Raw genomic sequence first — 21,917 nt, 5'->3', positions numbered from 1 at the left:
TCTCAATGCCAGCATCTTGCCTTGAAGTGTGTCTTTTACTCTTCATTGTGAATTTGTCGATTTCCCCCTTGTGTTTCCAGCTTTATAATAGAACACAGGGTAAAGTCCTAGTGTGCTTAGCTAATGTTAGCTAATATTTTATCATGCCTTGAAATGTTCAGAACCCCACATGTCTTTTCTCATCGCATCCTCACAGCTGTGCAAGTCAGGTAAGTCCATCATCCGCCTCTCTGAGCTGAGGAAGCATCTTCAGAGAGGCTAGGTGATTTGCCGCGGGATGGCCCAAAAGTAATGGGCAGACCCGGGACTAGAGAGGAAACCAAGGTCTTTTGATCCTTAAATTGTGCTCTATCCATGTAACCATAGTGCACTTACTGAGCAGCTATTTTCTGCCAAGGACACTGGGGAAGGCCCCAGGAATGTACGTCCTGGAGGGATTCACAGGTGGACTGCGATGCACGAGGGGAAGGAGCTCGAGTGGGACTGGGCAGGGCTTGGACTTGAGCCCAAGAGGAGAGAGGCAAGCCCTGGCTCCCCCTTGGGCAAGGTGTTAATCCTCAGGACTCGGTTTCTTCCTCTGCACAACGAAGCTAGTCACTGCACATACTTGGCGGGGTGGTTGCGGGGATGCGATGAGATGCTACATCTTGGATATTTAGTGCAGCGTGGGGGCGGTAGGACTGTTTGGTCCCTGTGAGTGATTCCGAAAGAATTTTGGCAGTGGCTCTTCACCCTCACATTCATTGTGGCAATTTACCACTTATTCTTCACCCCAGAACCAACGTTATAAATAATAGGTCAAAACCTTCTCCATCTTGACCTTTTGAAAAATTCATAAACCCAGTCTAACTCTGCCCACTGCTGAGCAGCTGGTTTGCTGCCAGCCTGCGTTAGTGAGGCCACCACATCACAGCCTAGAGGGGAAAGAGGACTGGAAAGGAAGCAGATCACTCCCGTTACTCTGTCTAAAAAAGTCTCTCCTTCTCCCCTTCATTGGTCCTAAAGAATTGCAAGCATCTCCATGCTTGCAATTCTGTGATCCAGTGCCTAAGCAGGTGAGGGCTGCGGACAGGCTTGCCAGAGAAACCGGGCATCATAATGGGTGTGAACGCCCTGCTTCACCTTGGAACTGCGGATTCTAGGCATAAGCCCCCACGCGTTTTCCCCCGACACCCCCGGGAGACAGTCTCTCAACCCCGTAAGGATTCTCCTCCTCTTTCTTAGGCTCCTCGCACAGCTGAACGAAACCGAGGCTGCTTTTGATGAGTTTTGGGCAAAGCATCAGCAAAAACTCGAACAGTGTCTGCAACTCCGGCACTTCGAGCAGAATTTTCGAGAGGTGAGTGGGCCAGGGCACCGAGAGAAACCCTAGAGTGTTCTGGTGATGGGAAGTGAGTGGGGTTGCCTGCTGTGCTGTGCTGTTACTGTATCGACGCTGGGATCCCAACACTGAGAGCTGAATTATACAATTGACTTGGGTTTAATGGGCAGTAGAGTCTTTGTAGCCACCTGGAACCTGCAAGCTTAGGTTGGGCTAAACCTTGAAGCATATGGTTTGATGAATGGATCACAGTAGATCGAGGGTTCTTAACCCTTTTTGTTCCACGGACCCCTTTGCCAAGCAGGTGAAAACCATAGACCCCTTTCTAAGTCCACACCACACTGTGTATTATTTAATAAATATATCACATCGGTGCCAACACATCCCCACAAGAATGTTTTTTAATTTCAACTCAAGCTCACAGACCCCTTGTTAAGATTCCCTGCTTTAGACAAAAGCCTATGCAATTCTGTTTATTGATATATACTTATTTCTGCATTATTTGTGAATTAATCAAGGAGCCTTTGTTTTCATTTTCTCTTTATTTGCATGTTCTTTTATTCAACATACATTTATCAAACACTTACTATGTGCATAAAAGATAGAGTCCTACCTTGAATTCAGTATGATAAGGGCGATAAATGATGAGCAGTCATTGTGTTAAACCGTTAGAGATGGCCAAATCATTGGAAGTCTGTTCATCAATTATTTATCCAGATAAATAAAAGGAAACTTTCCTACAGCTCTAGCCCTGGTGCTAGACACTGCAGACCACAGAGACCACTTTTCCTACCTTCAGGAAACCTCTGCCCAAGATGGGCATGAGAAGTAATAGCACAAGAATTCAGTGATAGCAAGACTGTTAAAGGACAGCAGGCCAGAAAAACAGAACTACTGAACAATTCTCAGACATCTCAGGGCTTTTATTACTGTCCTCAAATTCTAATCCTTCTCAAGGAGTCCTGAATTGTTACTTTTCAGAAAACATGGAGTCTGGTTCGACAACACTTACTGCATACTCCTGGGGTCCAGGCACAGTGCTGGGGCTCTGGGTAGCCAAATGGAAACAGTCCTCTGACCCCAGGCGGCCTGGAATCAAACAGCTAAGTGTGGCCTGATGGAACAAGTGCCGAGTTTGTGGCCTCAGCAAAATGACACAGAAGCATGAAGAGAAGGAGGATTTGTAACTTCCTTCTGTGGGGATTGAGGAAGGCCTTTCAGAGCAGGCAACTTTTTCAATTAAATCTTTCTTTAGAGGTAATTGTGGATTCAACTGCAGTTATAAGGAATGATACCAAGAGATGCCAGGTACTCTTTGCCCACCTTCCCCCAACGGCAATATCTTACAAAACTGTTGATCAATCTCACATCCAGAATATTGAGATTGGTACAATCAAGATACAGGACATTTCCAGCACCACAAGGATCCCCTGTGTTATCCTTTTATAGACACAACTACTTCCCATTTGTCCCCACCTCTCCTTAACGTTGGGCAACCACTGATCTGTTCTCTATTTCTCTAATTTTAATAGTTCAAGAATATTATATAAATGGGATCATGCAGTACATAATCTATTAGTTTTTCATTCAGCATAATTCTCTGAAGATTCATTCAAGTTGTTGCCCATAGCAATAGTTCATCCTTTTTATACTGAGAAGTAGTATTCCATGTTTGTTCAACCACTCACCCATTGAAGGGCATCTGGGTGGTTTCTCATTTTTTTGCTGTTACGGATAAAGCTGCTGTAAACATTGATGTTCAGGTTTTTGTGTGAACACATGTTTTCATTTCTCTGGGATAAATGCTCAGGAGTGCAATTGCTGGGTCATAAGCTAGTTGCTAAATTGTTTTCCTGAATGCTTGTACCATTGTACGTTCCCATCCATGATGTGTGAATGCTCCAGTTTCTCTGTATCCTTTCCAGCATTTGGTATTGTCACTGCAATTCTATTTCGTTCTGATAGGTATGGTTTTAATTTGCATTTTCCTAATGGCTGATGTTATTGAACTTATTTTCTTTGGTAAAATAGCTCTTCATGTCTCATGCCCATTTTCTAGTTGGATTTTTTTTTTTTTACTGTTGAGTTTGTAAGTTCTTTATATATTCTAGATACTAGTCCTTTGGCATATGCATGGTTTGCAAGTATTTTCTTCCAGTCTGTAGCTTGTTTCTTCATCCTCTTAACTGGGTCTTTCACAGAGCAAAATTTTTAAATTTTGATGAAGTTCAATTTATCAATTTTCCCTTCTTTTTTTTAGGAGGTACCAGGGATTGAACCCAGCACTTCATACATAGGAAGCAGGCACTGAACCACTGAGCCACATTTAATCCCCAAAGTTGTTTTTTTTAGTTTGTTTTGTTTGTGTTTAGGAGGTACCAGGGATCAAACCCAGGACCTTTTACATGGGAAGGAGGTGCTCAACCACTCAAGCTACATCTGCTCCCCAGTTTTCCCTTTTGAGGTTCATGCTTTTGGTGTCAATCCTAAGAACTCTTCCTAGTTCTAGATCCCAAATATTTTCTTCTATGTTCTTTTTTAAAAGTTTTATAGTTTTAATTTTACATTTAAATCCATGATCAATTTTGAGTTGATTTTTGTATGAAGTGTGAGGCTCTAGTTGTGGTTCATTTTTGTCCACTTGCTCCAGAACCATTTGTTGAAAAGGCTACCCTTTCTCTGTTGCACTTTTGTCAAATATCAGTTCAGTGTATATGTGGATTTATTTCTGGATTCTCCGTTTCATTGATTTGTGTGTCTACTCCTCAGTAGCCTTGATTACTGTGACTGTATATTGTCTTGAAAACAGGTAAACTGTTTCTTCCCACTTTATTCTTATTTTTCAAAATGGATTTAACTATTCTAGTTCCTTTGCCTCTCCATACAAATTTAAAATAATATTGTCTGTGTCAACAAAAATATTGATGGGGTTTTAAATAGGAATTACATGAAAACTGTATGTCAAATGGAAGAGAATTGACATCTTTACTCTGTTGAACCTTCCAATCCTTGAACATGGTATGTCTCTCCATTTATTTATTTTTTCTTTGATTTCTCTCATAAGCATCATGTAATTTTCAGCACACAAGTTCTTTACATGCTTTGTTTGATTTACACTTAAATATTTCACTTTTTGAGCATTTATAAATGTTATATTTTAATTTTGGTGTCCATGTAGTCTATAACTATAGAAATGCAATTGATTTTTGTCTGTTTTACTTGTCTCATGCAACTTTGCTGAACTTACTTTTAATAGTTCTAAGAGAACTGGGTGTTTTTTTTTATTCCTTGGGATTTTCTATATAGACAATCAAGTGATCTTGAAGAGGGGTCAGGGTGGTCCTCAGCTGGGCTTTTTCACGCAGCACAGCAGAATAGACCAACACACCAAACTAAGCTAGGAAGGAAAATGGCTTTATTTGCTGGTGGGAGACCAGAGATGTACAATCTCAAATCAGCCTAAGGTTTTTCTCACAGCTTTTATACCATTGAAACAAAGAAAGTTAATCATTAGGGGGACATTTCTAAGAACAGTCCAGAAAAATTAATTTTGCATTCTCAGTTAATCTTAAAATATGCATGGTATGTGGGGTCGGGTAATCTTGGAGTGATAAGGTTGGGGGATGGTATGGTTGTGAAGGTATAGATGATGACAGATAGTGAATAAAGATAACGAGTAAGGAAGTGCATTGTTATACATTTTTGGCAGAGCCGGATCTGGTTAATGTTAAATCTGTAGCTCTGTGTGCCTCCTGACAGGTGAGCAAGCATTGCACTGAACTTTTCTAACATTATAAGATACAGTACAATGCCTTACTATTTAAACTATGCTGGGTTTTCTAGCACTACAGTCTTCAAATAGGACAGTTTTATTTCTTTATTTCATTTCGGTCAGTATGCCATTTATTCCTTTTCTTGCCTTACTGCATAGGCTAGAACTGCCAACACTTTGCTCCTTCTGAAACTTGTAGAGGAGAATCCTTCCTTGCCTTTTCTAGCTTCTGGTGGCTTGCCAACAATCTTGGTGTTCCTTGGATTGCAGCTTCAGCACTTCAACCTCTACCTCCAATGTCACCAGTCTCCATGCATGTCCATGCATCCCTATGTCCAAATTTTCCTCTTCCTATAAGGACACCAGTCATATTATATTAGGGCTCCCCCAATGCAGTATGACCTCATTTTAATTAATCACTCCTTCAAAGACCCTATTTCCAAATACGTTCACATTCATGGGACCAGGGGTTAGGACTTGAGCATGTCTTTTTAGGGAAATAGTTCAGCCTGTAACAGGTATGTAGTACTCCAATTCTTTCATCTCATAATGTCTTGATTTTCCCTCTGTTCCTAAAGGATATTTTTGTTGCCTGTAGGATTCTGGGTTGAAAGTTCTTTTCTTTCAGCTCTTGAAAAATGTTGTGGCAAAAAGAAAGAAAGAAAGAAAGAAAAAAGAATAAATTAAAAAAAGAAAATAAATAAATGAAAAAAGAAAAATACAAAAGATAAAAAGTGAAAAAATAGAAACAAAAAAGTTTTTAAAAAGAGAGAAAGAAGGAAAGAAAAGAGGGAGCTGATGTAACTGAAGTGGTTGAGCATCTGCTTCCCGTGTATTAGGTCCTGGGTTTGATCCCCAGTTCCTCCAAAGAGAGAGAGAGAGGAAAAGAAAAAAGCATTCTGCCACTTCCTAGTGGCCTCCATAGTTTCTGGGGAGAAATTGGCTGCTATTGGAAATGTTTTCCCTCTATAGGTAAGGCATTCTTTTTCTCCAGCTTCTTTCAAGACTGTTTCTTTGTCTTTGGTTTTCAGAAATTTAATTATGATGCTTCTTGGCATGGGTCTCTTTGGGGTTTATCCTGTTTGTCATTCATTCAGCTTCTGGAAGCTGTAAAGTTGTCTCTTCCCAAATTCGGGAAATTTTCAGCCAATATTTCACGAAGCACTTTTTCAGTCCCACCATCTCTTCTCCTTCCAGGACTCTGATGAAATGGATTTTATATATTTTGTTATAGTTCCACTGATCACTGAGGCTTTGTTTATTTTTTCAGCCTATGTTTTTCACTGATTCTTTTCTTTGCCCCCCTCCATTCTGTGGTTCTGCCCTTCCACTGAGCTTTTTTATTTCAGTTATTGTATTTTTCAGTTTCTAAAATTTCCATTTTCTTCTTCTTTATGTCTTCTATTTCTTTGCTGAGGCATTCTATTTCTTTGGTGAGACTTCCAGTCTAGGAAGATGGAATAGACATACTTTTCCTGCTAAATGAACTAAATTTCTTAGTCATTGTAATTATGTAAAACAATCATAAGAACACTCAAAAGTATGTTCATATGCTCACTGAAACATTTCAATCTTGGCTGCTTTAAAATCTTTGCCAGATAATTCTATCATCTCTATCATGTCAGTGTTGACATCTATTAATTGTCTTCTCTCACTCAGTTTGAGATCTTCCTGGTTCTTGATATAAGTGATTTTTAAATTTTAACTTTGGCATTTTCACATTATGTTATGAGACCCTGAATTTTATTTAAACCTCCTGTTTTAGTTGGCTTTCATTGGCATTGTTCCTAGCAGGGTAATGGGTAGGTATTGGCCCATTAGGGTGGAAGTCCTGTTTCCTACTTGGCTTCTGTTGACACCCAATATGGGGGGCTCCTAACTGCTGCTGGGTAGGGTTGAGAGTTCCTGCTCCCCATGTGGTGGAGGCTTTGTAACCACTGGGCAGTGTTTAAAGTCCTGACTCTCTACTGGGCCTCTTCTGATACCATCCAGCAGAGAGGCATCAAATTCAGATTCCCTACATGTCTCCACTTACACTAGTGGGTGGTGACCTCATTCTGCTGGTGATGAAAGTCTTGGCTTCTCCCTTGGTTTTCTCTAATACCATCCACTGAAGGAGAAAGAGGGACACCTTGTTATAGCCTCCTGAGTGTTGACGGTAACCTCCCACTTGGCCTTTGCTGTGGGTAGAGGTGGGAGCCACAGTTTTTTTGTGTGGTGTTAAGCTAGAGTAGAGGAATCATTGCCCAAATATTTTCTGTCTTGCTTGGCTGCCCCTTTCTTGGCCCATTAACTAGAAAAGGTCAGGCTTCAGTTGGGGCAATTTTGTCTGTACCCAAAGGCATTTCCAGATTTCAAGCTTCTTCAATTCTAAATCTGGAGTATATGAGCAAAAAACAAAATAAAACAACAACAACAAAATACCCTCAGGTCCTGAGGTCCCCAGCTGGTCTGCCTTCTCTCCATCTTTTAGAGTTTTCTTATAATTGTTTTACATAATTCCAATGTATTAGCAGGAAGAGAAAAGAAAAGTATGTCTACTCCATCTTCTTAGAAGTAGAAGTCTCATCAGGTGACATTTGAAATGGGCCTTGATGGATAGTGTGTTGTCCATAAGAGGACATTCGGAAATAGGAGCCCACAGCATCAGCCAAGACATTGAGCTATGAGGGCACAGAGCTCATTCATAGAATGACAATGGGTTCTGGGTGTCTGGGGCACAGAGCATGTAGAGGGCAATGCAGAAGCCAAGATTGGGGTGATGAGTTGAGTTCAGAATGTTAACAGTCCTGGATGCACAAATTAATGAATTGAAATTTAAGGAGTATATATTTTCCTGTAGGCAGTAGGGAGCAATAAAAGTTTAAAGGAGTGAAGAGTGTAAGGGTAGAACTTACACTGAGTCTTGAAATGTGGGTAGAGTTTGGGTAGGTAGGAAGTAGAGAGGGAGAGCATTTCCTGTAAGGAAAATGGTGTGGAAAAAAGCACAAAAGACTTGCAGGGGTCAGTGTCAACTCACTGCCTGAGCATTCCTGTGGGGAGAAGTAGGAAGGGAGATGAGGAGAGTAATGTGCTCAACCATGAAGCATCTTCAACTCCAGGCTCAGTAAGTTGGGGACTTCAAGGAAGTTTCTTTCCCTAACAGGAAAATGTCATTGTGCAAGCACTGGGGGAAAATAGATTAGAAGGGAGACAGGAAAAAAAAAAAGTGATAATCTGAAACTTTGTATCACTTGATTTGTCCTCTTTTATATTATTAAGTAAATAATCACAAGTAATAATCAGCCTTTGCCATTGTAGCAGAACATTTATGTTCTTACACATTTTTTTCTGAACAACAGATTAAGTTACAATTTCTAAGAGCACCCATCTTTAGTCTTAAAGTACATAGAATATCTCAGTGGAGGTCAGTGAGTCATATAGATTTGAATGTTTAACTCAGAGCATCTTGATTAAGGGTTTTGATTAAAAAGATTAGATAACTTCTATAGGAACTAATAATTAGGAAGAATAATATATTTTCACTTGTGTTTTTCATAGTACTACAAACTATAGAAAAAAATTTATTTTATTCATAATTTTTAGGTAAGTATTTGAAAATGAAGATGGAAAGCTGTTATATCCTACATTCATCTGAAATTAATAGACATTCACTCTTATCAAAATGAAAGAATTAGTTGGGTAAATTGGAAGAAGACCGTCATCTCACTTAGAAATAGAATTGAATTGGCCTCACGAAAGATGGAAAAAATGTCACATTTGGGGAAAAAATTAAGAGCCAACTGACAAACCTTTTCATATTATTTTAATTTATGTTGTATTTTTTTTTAATGCTCACTTATCACCTCTATCCTGAGCAAAACGAACCCTGAAAATACCATGGTATGGTAAGAGAGCAAACTCTTGATTTAATTTATTACCATCTTGAAATTCTGGTCCCCCTCAAACAACAGTGAAATGAATCCATGTGCAAAATAAGCTTATGCTAAGCTCTGGCCTTTAAACCTCAACAGCTGAGAGATATATGAAGCGTTTGGACCCTGTAGGCATTAGAAAGAGGCTAAGGCATTCTTTGGAATGAAGTACACAAAATCTTGTAGCCTTCAGAACTTCTCCTCTTGGAGCACAGGCATTAAATATCAGAAGATAGCGCCGTCCCTGATGCCCTAAGCTCATTTGCCTGGGTCCAGATAAAAGGACCCCAGAAGAATTCACAGTGGTTAGATTGGAGAAAAGAATCTGGGTCCATTCCAATGGCACTGAATTGAACTCTTCAGGATTTAAACTGTTACTTGGGGCAAAAAAAAAGTTGAACATCCTTGTTGGGGTCTGGACATGACTGAGAAATCACATGAGAAATTCTCCAAGTAAATTCTCCCAACATCTTTAGTACAAATGAGAACACTACAGTATCACCCCAAAGGAACGTGGGCCCAGAATTTTCACTTGGTTCTTTCCTCCATCCTCTATGGTCTCATTAATCATCACCTTCTGACAACTGACAACAAATCATTGCCAAATCCCCCTTAGCAGGAGTGTATTTTCCTGGCTCTCCTGGCACCCAACATGAGGACCATAAAGGAGTGATGGGATAGAGAGGGCCGGGTGGATTCCCATAGTTGGGGGTCCTGGGAAGGCCTCTTTGGATACATGTAGTAGGCTAAATAGAACTTGAGTTGCCATGAGTGAAGGCCAGGTGGAATCAGCCCTCGCAGGCCCCACGCCCCATGCAGGGGGGATAGAAGGTGAGTAAGAGATTCTGCCCGCCAGGTCTTCTGATCCCAGCTAGTCTGAACAATGGCCAAAGGCATCAGAGAGCTGTCTGCTCCCCTCGGGTCTCCTGCCAGAGGGAGCACCTCCTGCAGGTGCATGCATGCACGTCCTTAGAAAGCGTTCTAATAATTTAAAGAGCTTCCATATTTAATGGAATAAACTGTCATCTATATGTAAAGAATTCTCTTATACAAAACCCTTTGTTTTCATGCCAATGCCAGAAATACTAGGTACTAGACGTTCATCCCAAACCAGAACAGAATAAGCTCCGGAAATAGTACAACCCAAGCCTGAAACGCCGGTAGGAATAACGGTGACACCAGCACCACCTCACATTTACATCATCTTTTCAACTTTCAAAGGGCATTTACTTCTGTGCTTTTTGTTTGTTTCGAAAGGGCAATGTATTGGCTTCCTAGAACTGCCATAACAAAACACCACAGGCTAGGTGGCTTAAAGCCACATAAAAGGACCATCTCGTACTTCTGGAGGCCACAAGTCCAAAATCAAGCCGTCACTGGGCCGCGCTCCCTCTGAAACCTGTAAGGGGAGCCCTTCCTTGCCTCTTCCTCCTTTCTTGGTGTTCTTTGGTTTGCAGCTGCAGAACTTCAGTCCCCGTCTCCACTGTCACATGGCGCTCTCCCTCACATCTGTGTCCCTTTTTCCCAGTTTCCTCCTCCTATAAGGGCACCGGTCATTGTGCATTAAGTGTGGCCTCAACTAACCACACCTTTGAAGACCCATTTCCAAATGAAGTTCCATTCAGGGGACCAGAAATTCAGACTTGAGCTTATCTTTCTGGGGGCCACAGTCCGACCTGTAACAGGTAGGTAATAATCCCCTTGTTCTGGTCGAGAAAACTGAGGCCACGAGAACCAGCACCCTCCTCAGATGGTCCCTGAGTGTTTGATTTGAACGTGACTTTCATTAGTTGTCTCAAAATTTGTAAACCAAAATTTCCCACTTGGTTGGTGTTTTGCTGGGTTCTTACCTTGCGACAACGTTCCTCTATATCGTAATTTTTTCGTCAACAGGGTTCCCCTCCTTCTACCATCCTTCCCGGTGTTGGTAGAAGCTTCCCGAGTTGCTGCTGTGAAGTTGTTGGATGTTCTCTTCCGGGTTGTGGGTGGGCCCAGGTCTCACGCATCCCTCCTCTGTCTCAGGTCAAAGCCGCCTTGGATGTCGTGTCCCAGAAGATATCGACCTTCACAGACATCGGCAACAGCCTCGCGCACGTGGAGCACCTCTTGAAGGACCTTGCCAGCTTCGAAGAAAAAGCCAATGTAAGCACTAGAATGGGCCGTTCCGAGAGGTTAGGGTTGGATGTGCTGATCAGAGGGAGACAGAATTGAGGAAAAGCTTTTCACGTGTAACACTAAGCGTTGCTTAGAAAAGCGCCATCATTTGGCTTCTGCCCCCGTCCGAGAAGCAGCCATCACGATTCACCAGCGCCTGAAGCAGCCACTCGGCCCGGGGGATATTCGGGGCTGGAGTTGCTGCTGCAGGGTACCCCCCACCTCAGTCTCCATCAAGACCCCTCCCAGGCCCCCCAGGCGCATGTCCCCGCTGTGCATGGCAGTTATAGCTGACAGTGCCAGGTGTGTGCAGCAGCGCTTGGGTTATAAATCTCTTGTCACCCACTGATTTTCAAAACTGGATCCTCCCTCTGTATCAAGTTACTCAAGATGAGGGGCCACTTTGCTTGGACCATGACCACACCTAGAAGAGTTTGTCCCCAGAATAGCTTCAGAGATTAGGGCCCATTTCCGCTAACCCATGGCAGTCAACAAAGAAAAATGTCATATATCCCCCTACCTCTGCGACAAATATCCCATTACAATTAGCTTGCTTAACCCCGTGCTGAAAATAGCATCCCCGTTTGCCTATAACAAAAATAAAGCTGAATTGATTTTCTGGGGGTGACTTTCGCCCGCAGGCCTCCGTGGAAAAGGCCCGAGCCCTGTCCCTGGAGGGCATCCAGCTTATTGAGAACAAGCATTATGCTGTGGACTCGATTCACCCCAAGTGCAACGAGCTCCGGCACCTCTGCGACCAGTTTGCCGCTGAAATCGGGAAGAGGAGAAATCTGCTCAACAAGTCTCTGGAGCTGCATGGCCTCTTAGAGACGGTAGGCTTGACTTGAAATTAGACCCGTTCTGTTCCCATTGGCTGAAAACAGATTCTCGATGTCACGTGGCCAACTCATCCTGTATCGTCGAGGGGCATCCGAGTCATTTACATATTTGAAAAAAGACCTCATACTCTTTCTTGGTATCATTCTCTTTTGTGCTAGCTATGAAATTGCACGTTACCCTTATCTGCTTCATTTAATTGTGATTCCAGTCCAGTCCTGTATACTATGCTTAGCTTTTTAGTATGTTATATGCCCTCCAGTGGAGTCCTTTGGAAATAGTGGCAAAGGAATGATCATGCAGTGCCTTAGGTACTTCCAAAATATTATAGTCAGTGTGGGTTTTGTATTAATTTTGCAACTGTCTTGTACGTTTGGAGTTGTTTCAAAATAGAGTTTAAGAAAAAGAATATATATAATAGTCAACAGATCATGTCAGACAGTGAAAAGGGAAAATTGAATCCGAGTATAACTAGAAGAAATGACCAAGATAAAACTTCTAAAGTATGTTTCTTTTTCTGCAATGCTTTGTTTCTAGTCAATGAAATGGTGTGATGAGGGGATTTACCTGCTGGCTTCACAGCCTGTGGACAAATGCCAGTCCCAGGATGGTGCTGAGGCGGCCCTTCAGGAAATTGAGAAGTTTTTGGAAACTGGTGCAGAAAATAAAATCCAGGAACTAAATAAAATTTATAAGGAATATGAATCCATCCTCAACCAAGACCTAATGGTAATGCTGACTTTAACCTATCATTCGCAACTCACTTGTCCTGAATGCTGGGAGATTAATTCCTACTATGTTCGAAAAAATTGTTAAATGAATTCTCAGTAGCGAATTGGACATTTGACAGTAATGTGAAGTTGGGAGGTCATCTAGCTCTACTTTCCTTTAAATAAAGAAGTTATTTCCATGCCACCTTTGGAAAGTGATTGTTCCTCGCTCCTGCTTGAATATGTGCTGTGACCAGCTGTGTCCTTTAGGAAGCAGCCTGGGTACTCCTGAGTTCTTCTTGATAAAACATGACTCCTACTAACTTTTGACTAGCTGTCCTAATGTTACCCTTTGGGGCAAACCAGAAGAAATGTGTTCCATCTCTTACATTTGAAGGTGGCTGTCATCTCTCTCCCACAAGCTGTCCTTTCTCTGGGCCTAATATCTCTCCTTTCTTACATGGGGTTCCAGACCCCTTACCACCCATAGCAACCAGCACTAGACACAGCCTTGCTACACTATTAACGGGCACTGTGCTAAGAAAATTTTTAATTGAAGTTGTGTTTTCTGAGGCAAATTCCAAGCATGATTGTTAAATATTTTCAAATCACTATTACCAACACTTAAAAGATATTTTACTATCTGGTATGTTATATCATTTCAGGAACATGTGCAAAAGGTCTTTCAGAAGCAAGAGAGCATGGAAGAGATGTTTCATCGGAGACAGGTGAGCCTGAAGAAGCTGGCAGCCAAGCAGACTCGGCCAGTGCAGCCAGTGGCCCCAAGACCAGAAGCCTTTACAAAATCTCCCTGTCCTTCTCCAGGTATGCTGAAATCACACTTTATTCATTCATTCGCTCATTCAGTAAAACTGTCAGGTCCTACTTTGGGTCTTTGGAGTCTTGGCAAATCTGAGGGAGCAACATACAAACACAGCCTTCACCTCATTTCCATTCCCCCACTGTGCCCTACTTCTGGGGTCAGCAACCTATGACCTGCCTTTTTTGTTGTTAATAAAGTTTTATTGGAACACGGCCACACTCATTTGTTTTCATATTATCTGTGGCTGCTGTTGTGCCAAAATGGCAGAGCTGAGTTAATGAAGCAAAGTCTATTGCCCACCAAACTCAAAATATTCATTAACTGTGTTAACTGTTTTAAGAACTTTTCCGTAATTGTTCCCTCACCTCCAGTGCCTCTCTCTCTAATCCATTCCACCCTCAATGCTGTTGCTAAAATAATTTTCCTCAAACACACCTGAGACCTATACCCCAAAGCCTTTCTGGCTCTCCATGTCCCAAGGAACCATGTTCATATGCCTCTGACCAGCATTCAAGGGCCATCATGGTCTGCCTTACTGATACCCTTCCCAAGCCAGTCCTTCTCTAAGGCCAAGCTGGATTCCTAGCCATTTCATCAGTACTCTTCCCTGTTACTTCCATTTTTCATATATTCTTTCTTTCCCACCTTCACTGGTTTTCTCATAGGAAACTAAGAGTTTAGTAGAGTTGGAAGTATCTAATGCAATTTTCTTCAGAGCTTCAGCAAATGCCAGTCATAAGTTTGTCAGAACCCTTGAGAGACAGGCCTTCCAACAAGTTGGATCCAAGAAAACATTATTTTCTGGCCAATCTGAAGACTTCCTAGGTCAGGGACTTCAGGGCATTTTCCTTTGTCACATCCTAAATTCCCTCCTCTTAAAATGTAAGCCCATGTCCCTTCCTTTCTGTGGAAATGTGAAGTAACTGGCATTGTTCTTTAAGATAGTTCTCAATCTTCTCCAACTGAAACTAACCCAACTCCATTCACCTTGTCTCATAGCTCCCATTTTCTATCTTCTTCATTTTTATTGTTTTTCTGACCCTTCTCTGAGCCTTTTTTTTAATTCATTTTTTATTTATTTCTCTTCCCTTCCCCCCGCCCCCAGTTGTCTGCTCTGTGTCCATTCGCTGTGTGTTCTTCTGTGTCCACTTGGATTCTTGTCAGTGGCACTGGGAAACTGTGTCTCATTTTGTTGTGTTATCTTGTTGCATCAGTTCTCTGTGTGTGCTGGGCCACTCCTGGGCAGGCTGCACTTTTTTCACACTGGGCGGCTCTCCTTATGGGGCTCACTCCTTGCAAGTGGGGCTCCCCTGCACGGGGGACACCAGCTCACCACCCGGGTCAGGAGGCCCTGGGTTTGAACCATGGACTTCCCATGTGGTAGGCAGACACCCTATCTGTTGGGCCAAATCTGCTTCTGTCTCTGAGCCTTTTAATTTTTTTTCCTCTGAAAGTTAAAAACAAAACAAACCTATATACTCCTGGATGTGCTTTTTATGTCCCTAGGCAATAAAATGTTATGTTATATACATCCTTTCCACTTTTTTCCAACCAGGGATCCGGAGAGGTTCTGAGAACTCTTCCAGTTCTGAAGGCAACGTGCTCCGGAGAGGGAACTACAGGAGAGCCAAGGTGAGGGGCTCGGGCGTGTCCTGGCCTCTGCGCCCTGCCGTCATCCTCAGAGCTCCTTTTCTAGAAATTCAGTGCAGTCCACCCAAAATGTCCCGGTGAGGCCCAGGCAGTTCTTCTGGACTTTGTTTACACATTCCTCGTCTGCAATGGTGATGCCCTCCTCCCCAGCCATGCTGGCCGAAAGTGCCCTACTTCCAGAGGCCGTCTGTCTACCCTCTTGCCCATCATCATCTTTAAATAAAATCACCATGCAGGAGCTCATCTCCACTTTCCAGAAAAGAAATAAGAATGGTCTCTTGTGCCTTAAAATGTGAAACATCATCCTGCTGCTTCTCGTTTTTTAAAAATCAACACAATGCATCTTCCTTTTTCCTCAGAGCGAAATGAATGAGAACCAACAGGTCAGAAGTGGCTCCACAGGAGATGAAGAAGAAAGCCTGGCCATTTTACGAAGGTGGGTGGGATTATTTTTTCAGTAAGATCAAGATTTTACAAATAAGACCCACCCAGATCACAACCATTGGACAAGGAGAGTTTCTGAATATAAATAAGCTAACGGTGGTACGGCAGATCAGCTTCTACTCCAGTTCTGCAAGGGAGGAACAAAACTGGCATCATGAAATGTACACAGTGGAAGCTTCCCACCCATTTTCAGGAATGCACAGAAATGGAAGATACATAGCCGTTTGGCATATCCATGTCCAAAATGAGGAGAAATTTAATTTTTTCTTAGAAAAGCTATATTTTTTTGCCCAAGTGCTTCTTAGGCAGGGGACGTCAGCGATTTCAGATGGTCCATATTCTCCCTTCATCAAAGCACCAGGGCAGAAAGACTGGGATATAAGACAGCACTCAGACGCTCTGGGCTTGCTCCTCCAAGACCAGGTCAGCAGGTGCAAAGCCAGCCTCAGAACCTTTCCTCCCTGGTCAGGACTTCCTGTTTCCTTCATAGACTATTTCTCCCCCACCCCATCCCCAGGTGTGGATCACTGGGGCCTTTTTTGACTCCTCCCCAGGCGTCACAGGGCTGTGCATCAATTCTCCATCATAATCTCTTACCCATCCTTCTCTTCTCACTTGCTGCCAAGCACCACCTGGTTGAGCATCTTCGTATCATACACCTACACATTTCCACAGCATCTGATCACCTAGCCTGTCTTTGTGTCACCCTCCAGCCAGTCCTTCACACTCCACTACTTCCAAAGAACTGCTAAGATTGCATCTCTCTGCACAGAAACACTTGATAGACCCCCACCACCACTTTAAAAAATAGAATCTAAACGGAAACTTGACAGTGAATGCCCTTTTCAGTACATTTCCCAGCATTAACTTTTACTTTTCCCCTATAGAACCCAACATCCCAACTAAACTAGATGATTCACATTTCACAAACTCAGCCTGAAGTTTTCTCCCTTAGTGCTTTTATATGCTCTTAGATCTGTATTTAGAATGCACTTTTCCCTTCTCCCCTATCAAATTCCTACCCGTCCTTCACTATCCAGCTGAACTCCTCCCTTCCCAACGAAGTCTTACTACTGTAACTGCTGTACCTCCTCCTTGTTCATATTGTACTTTGCGCTCCCAGAATAGTTGCATTTATCTTGCCTTTTTCCCTGAAGTATTACAGCAATAGATGAAACTACATGACAGTTCTCAAAGTGTGGTTATTTGTACCACCTGTATGCAATTTCAATACACAGATAACCAAGCTGCCAGGAAACAAGTATTTTACTCCTTATAAACACTTACAAGTTGTACACTTGGTTTTGTTCATCTTTCTAGTCCCTATAGCACCTAGCACATAAATGTTCATTCATTGGGTGAATGTTCAATTCTGGATTAAAGTGAAGGGAATGATTATATGGAACTGGAGAAAAGAATGTGTCCAGACACTAATAAAATTTTCCATTTTCCACCATCATTAACAGGAAGTACCAGTCAACATTCTAGAGCAGGGCTGTCCAGTAGAACTTTCCACAGGGATGGAAATGCTCTATCTGTTTGGGGTCCAATACAGAGCCACACCCACATGTGGCTGTTGAGCACTTGAAATGTAGCTAGTGCAACTTGGGAATGAATTTTTAATTTTATTAATTTTAAATAATTGAGATTTTAAAAAGCCACATGTGGGAAAGCAGATGTGGCTCAACCAATTGAGCTCCCGTTTACCATATGGGACACTCTGGGTTCATGTCCCAGGGCCTCCTAGTGAAGGCAAGCTGGCCCGCGCCCGCAGAGAGCTGATGGCCCGCACCTGCGGAGAGCTGGTGCAGCAAGATGACGCAACAAAGGGAGACAAGCAGACACGGAAGAAGGTGCAGTGAATGGACACAGAGCAGACAGCAAGCAAGAAGCAAGGGGACAGTGATAAATAAATTTAAAAATCTTTAAAAAAAAAAAAACCACAGGTGACAAGTGCCTACTGTAACTGGTCTGTGTAGTTCTAGAACATCAGTCTCCTCCCAGCCATACAACGTCCCTGGGATTCCTGGTACTCAAATTCAAGAACAAGTTGTATATCCTGAAAAGCAATTCTCTTTGACCTTTAAGAAAGAGAGACCTTGTTGATCAAGGGCCAGGAAGTGTAAGCACAAAGTAGAAAATAGAAAAGAAACCACAATGCCAAGTAAATACATTATTAAATACATTGGCAGTGACAGTTCCCAGAGCTCAGATCCCAGCATCATTAGACATGGCGCAGAATGTTGCATAATGGGTCCTGAGGAGCTCGCACAGCCAGCTCTGCCTGCACATAACTCTTTGGACTATATCTACTTTCAATATTTCCATTGAATATATCCACCAATGTAAGCTTGGAACCAAGCCCCTCCCTTTCATCAGCATGATGAAGAATGAATAACGTTATTCTAAATCCTTGAACCCAGAGGTTTATATAAGCAGGCTTTTTTTTTTTTCCTAAGATACCTCCCAATGAGCTCTGGCACATCTCTCTGGATGGCTCAGAAAACAAAGTGGAATCTGGAATTAGAAAGAACTGAGCTTAGGGGCACAAACTGAGTCTCTGACAGAAGCTAATGAAACTGAGGGCAGAAGAAGAGCAGGCTGCTGAAAACTCTGCCAGACAGCAAGTACAAAGGCCCTGAGGTCCCAGGAATGACAGCTCTCCTGTTATACCCATCCAATCTGTGGTTGTGAGAGGTCCCTTTAGTGCCCTGCCACCTTGTTCAGATTTAGGTACATGACACACATTGAACTACGTGTCTGAGGGTCCCAGTAAGTGCTGCTAATTGTCTTAGAATTGACCAGGCTCAGTGATCTCAACTCAGGAACAAATCATTGCCTACAATTTCTGGGTAGTAAAATGGGTAACTTTATCACAGACAGTTAAAAGGTGATCCTTTTCCATAACACAAGGTCCAAACAGCTGATTTTAAGTCCATTCCTCTTCTGGGATTTTAGAGCATTATGGGTGCCTAGTAGTTCAACAGATCATTCTTGCACACCTGCTATGTGCATGAGAATGGTGGTGGGCACTGGCGCAGCTAAAATAACATCAAAGCCACAACGCTGATGTCAAGGAGATGAAACAAGAAAAGCGCAGATGGCTCTTATACAAGGACGTGTTAAATGCTTCAGGACAGGCTCTGTGGAAGTACAGAGGGCATTCAGAGGAGGGAAGGGCTCTTCCTGGTGGCAGATCTCAGGGAAGGCAGCAGGATTTGAAGCTCGAGGGATGGGAGGATTTGGGTATGTGACTTTGAACAGAGGGAAGCTTGAAAGCTGCATGAGGAGTTAGGGCTAATTTTGAGCAGGTGAACGTGGTGGGACCACAAAGCCAGGAGGTGGGATGGGGATACCCTTCCTGGGAGACCCTGAAGGTCTGGCTCAAGGATGCCAGACGCTTCCCGGTTTGTTCTGGGAGAATGGGAAGATCCACCTGGTCGCCCTCTGCGGGAGGAATGGAGGGGAATGGCTCGGGTCAGTCCGGGACCTGCACGAAGCTTTGCCTACCAGCTCCGGAGGCCCGGGGAGGTCATTCACTTGCAGGTGTCTTGGTTTCGTGGTCCCTCATCAAGGGTGCGCACTAAATTCTCTGTCATGCCTTCCAGCGCTCACGTTTCATTTGTTCTCCATGCCCACCCCCACTGTTCACAGGCACGTGATGAACGAGCTCCTTGAAACGGAGCGGGTGTACGTGGAGGAGCTGCTGTGTGTCCTTGAGGTGAGCATGCCCTTGACGAAACACCAGGCCTGTGCCCGACGCCTGAGCTCATCACCCCAAGGGCTGGGCTTGTTTTTTCCTGCGTAGCTTCGTTTTTAAATTGCTGCTCCACCAAATCAAATTGTTTTTAAATTGAAACTGACCAACTTAAATTTTTTTTACGTTTTTAAATTGCTGATGTCCACCAAAAAGCCTATGAAAGAATGGAAGCTTCATTCATAACCAAATAACCAAAAACTAGGATAACTCAAATATTCATCAAGAGGACAAGGGACAAAATAGTTCAAGATGTATTTGTACAGTGGACTGCTTTTTATGCAGCCATGAGAAAGAGCCAGTGCTACAGGCAACAGAAGGATGAAAATCACAAGTGTGACGATGAGTGAAGGAAATTAGACAAAAACGAGAATATACTGTTCAATTCCAACTATATGAAGTTCACAAACAAGGGAAACTAATCCAGGTTGAAGTGGCCAGAATGGGCTGGAAGGAGACACAAGGGAGGCCCCTGGGTGCTGGAAATGCTCTATGCCATCATCTGGGTGACAGTTCCATGGGCATAGACACACATAAAATGTCCCCAAGGTGTGTACATAAGGTCTATGCCCTTTAAGTAAAAGTTATACTTGGGGGAGTGGATGCAGCTAAGCGGGTGAGCACCTGCTTCCCATGTGCGAGATCCTGGGTTCAATCCCTGGTACCTCGTTAAATTATGTGTGTGTGTGTATATATATATATAAATCAAAAAGCTTAAAAAGAGAGCCCTTCCCCCACCCAGAAAAAATGGATGCTGTTTGGAATTCATCTATGTTGTATGGACGTTTGTTCAGATAATCATCTTAGGAATAATCAGTGACTAAATACCAGGTGGATTCACTTTCCGAGGGCTGAGAGAACATCACCTAACCCTGCCAGCCGGGTGCACCAAGAACCGCGGCATTCACGGCAGGCTCGATCCCAGCTGCTTTCAAATGGCAGCTGCGGTTGAGGGCGTCCTTACTGACTTCTTTCCTCGCCTGCAGGGCTATGCTGCCGAGATGGAGAACCCTCTAATGACTCATCTCATCTCCACAAGTCTCCAGAATAAGAAGGATGTTTTGTTTGGAAATATGGAAGAAATTTATCACTTTCATAACAGGTCAGGGCCCTGCCTCTCCTCACACACACCTGCTCCATGATCGCTTTTGCTTTTAAGAAGCTGAAACCAGAGTGGATGCTCTGGGTTAGGATTTGCTGGTGATTATTCCTTGTCATCCTCTCTCAAGGGGATGACAAACTCACAAACAGGCTATAGAAACGGGTTTTAGGTGAGACATTTCCAGATATATTCTCCCAGTGCCAAGGGGCACCTGTGCTAGCTGACGGAGGCTGAATTATAAACTCCGTGGAGATGGAACCATGCCATCCCCTAAGTGCACCGCTGCCTTGTCTGTGCAATGAAACAGAACCAGCCCTGCTCCATTGTATCTTCCTCCTACCCTCTGGGTAAGCAGAAATCCGTACTCCCCTAAGATACATGCATGTGGCACTTGGGGAAGGCACCAAATGCCAGACCCTTTAGCAAGGCCCATTTTGTTCCCCCAAGTCCTTGCTTGGAAAGGATGTAAGAAGTTCCTTTCTTTCCCATTCTCTCCTTCTTGCTGTCAATAGGCTTGCTATTTGTTCTCTGATGGCAATTTTTGGCCTTTTCTCGGCTTTTGGAAATTACGGTTTGCCTTTCTTGGATTGTTTACCCTTTGCTCTTCTTAGCTCTTTTATTGCTTTCTTTAATATAATTTATGGGAGCACTTGGGAAAGCAGAGGAATAGGTGGAAATACAGAGTGCAAAAGGAGTACAAATTATGCTGTGTCCTAAAAAACCAAAGCCAACTGTGAATGAGCCTACCGCACCCACCAGCAATGCTGTCCAGTAGATGGTGTGCCCCGCCTCGGCACCAGGGAGCCCGGCAGACCGTGGGAATCGGGGCTCCCACCCTCCTCTGGTCTTGTGGAGGAAACCTCAAGGGCACTGGGGACTTGTGTTTCAACACATGTTTTCTGCTCCTGTCCTTAGTGTCTTTCACCCCACCCATTTTTGAAGGCAGTAGCACATCGTCAATGGAACCCAACCCCGGGGATCCTTCTCCTTCCACAGAGGTTGCTGGGAACCTCGGGAACTAAAGCAGGTAGCCGGGTCCATTAGCACCCTCCTGGCTCCAGCGTTGGTTTCTTGGAAGTTCCCAGGCACTGAGGGCCCCTTGCAGTTCTGAGGTGTAGTGTGAATATGAGTGACTTGATGCTTGGGGAGATTTCTCACTGAGGGTAGGAGTTTACCCCTGGGTCAATGAGTGCAAGTCAGAGACCAAGAGGTGCAGAATCAGCACACGCACTCACAGGCCATGCTGGGTAGTGTAGGGACCCCTGGTCAGAGCCAGATTTCTCTGTTAGGTTTGGAGAAAACCCGCACATCCATTCTGCTCTGAAATAGAACAAGGGGACTGGCTTTAAAGACCCCCGGCGCTTCCACCTCATCTATGCCCATGACATCTTTATCTACTTTCTTATCCCATATGTTTGAGCTGATAGTAAAGG

The 21,917-nt window shown here is 43.4% G+C and overlaps 1 protein-coding gene across 30 annotated transcripts in view; it reads left to right on the top strand.

Annotated features, from left to right (window-relative positions):
• The window catches only part of MCF2L (MCF.2 cell line derived transforming sequence like), a 370,234-nt gene that overhangs the window by 328,399 nt on the left and 19,918 nt on the right, over positions 1–21,917 (top strand). For all 30 annotated transcript variants that reach the window (XM_058276391.2, XM_058276395.2, XM_058276390.2 and 27 more), the window contains 9 exons: positions 1,225–1,339; positions 11,030–11,149; positions 11,803–11,994; positions 12,536–12,727; positions 13,374–13,533; positions 15,087–15,163; positions 15,541–15,617; positions 19,280–19,346; positions 20,369–20,484. In XM_058276391.2, coding sequence (XP_058132374.1) covers positions 1,225–1,339; positions 11,030–11,149; positions 11,803–11,994; positions 12,536–12,727; positions 13,374–13,533; positions 15,087–15,163; positions 15,541–15,617; positions 19,280–19,346; positions 20,369–20,484 — 1,116 coding nt within the window. The remainder of the gene's footprint in view (positions 1–1,224; positions 1,340–11,029; positions 11,150–11,802; positions 11,995–12,535; positions 12,728–13,373; positions 13,534–15,086; positions 15,164–15,540; positions 15,618–19,279; positions 19,347–20,368; positions 20,485–21,917) is intronic.

Source organism: Dasypus novemcinctus, chromosome 15 (assembly GCF_030445035.2).
Source record: "Dasypus novemcinctus isolate mDasNov1 chromosome 15, mDasNov1.1.hap2, whole genome shotgun sequence".
In the NCBI taxonomy this organism is placed as follows: domain Eukaryota; kingdom Metazoa; phylum Chordata; class Mammalia; order Cingulata; family Dasypodidae; genus Dasypus; species Dasypus novemcinctus.
This window is presented reverse-complemented; position numbering and strand designations above follow the sequence as displayed.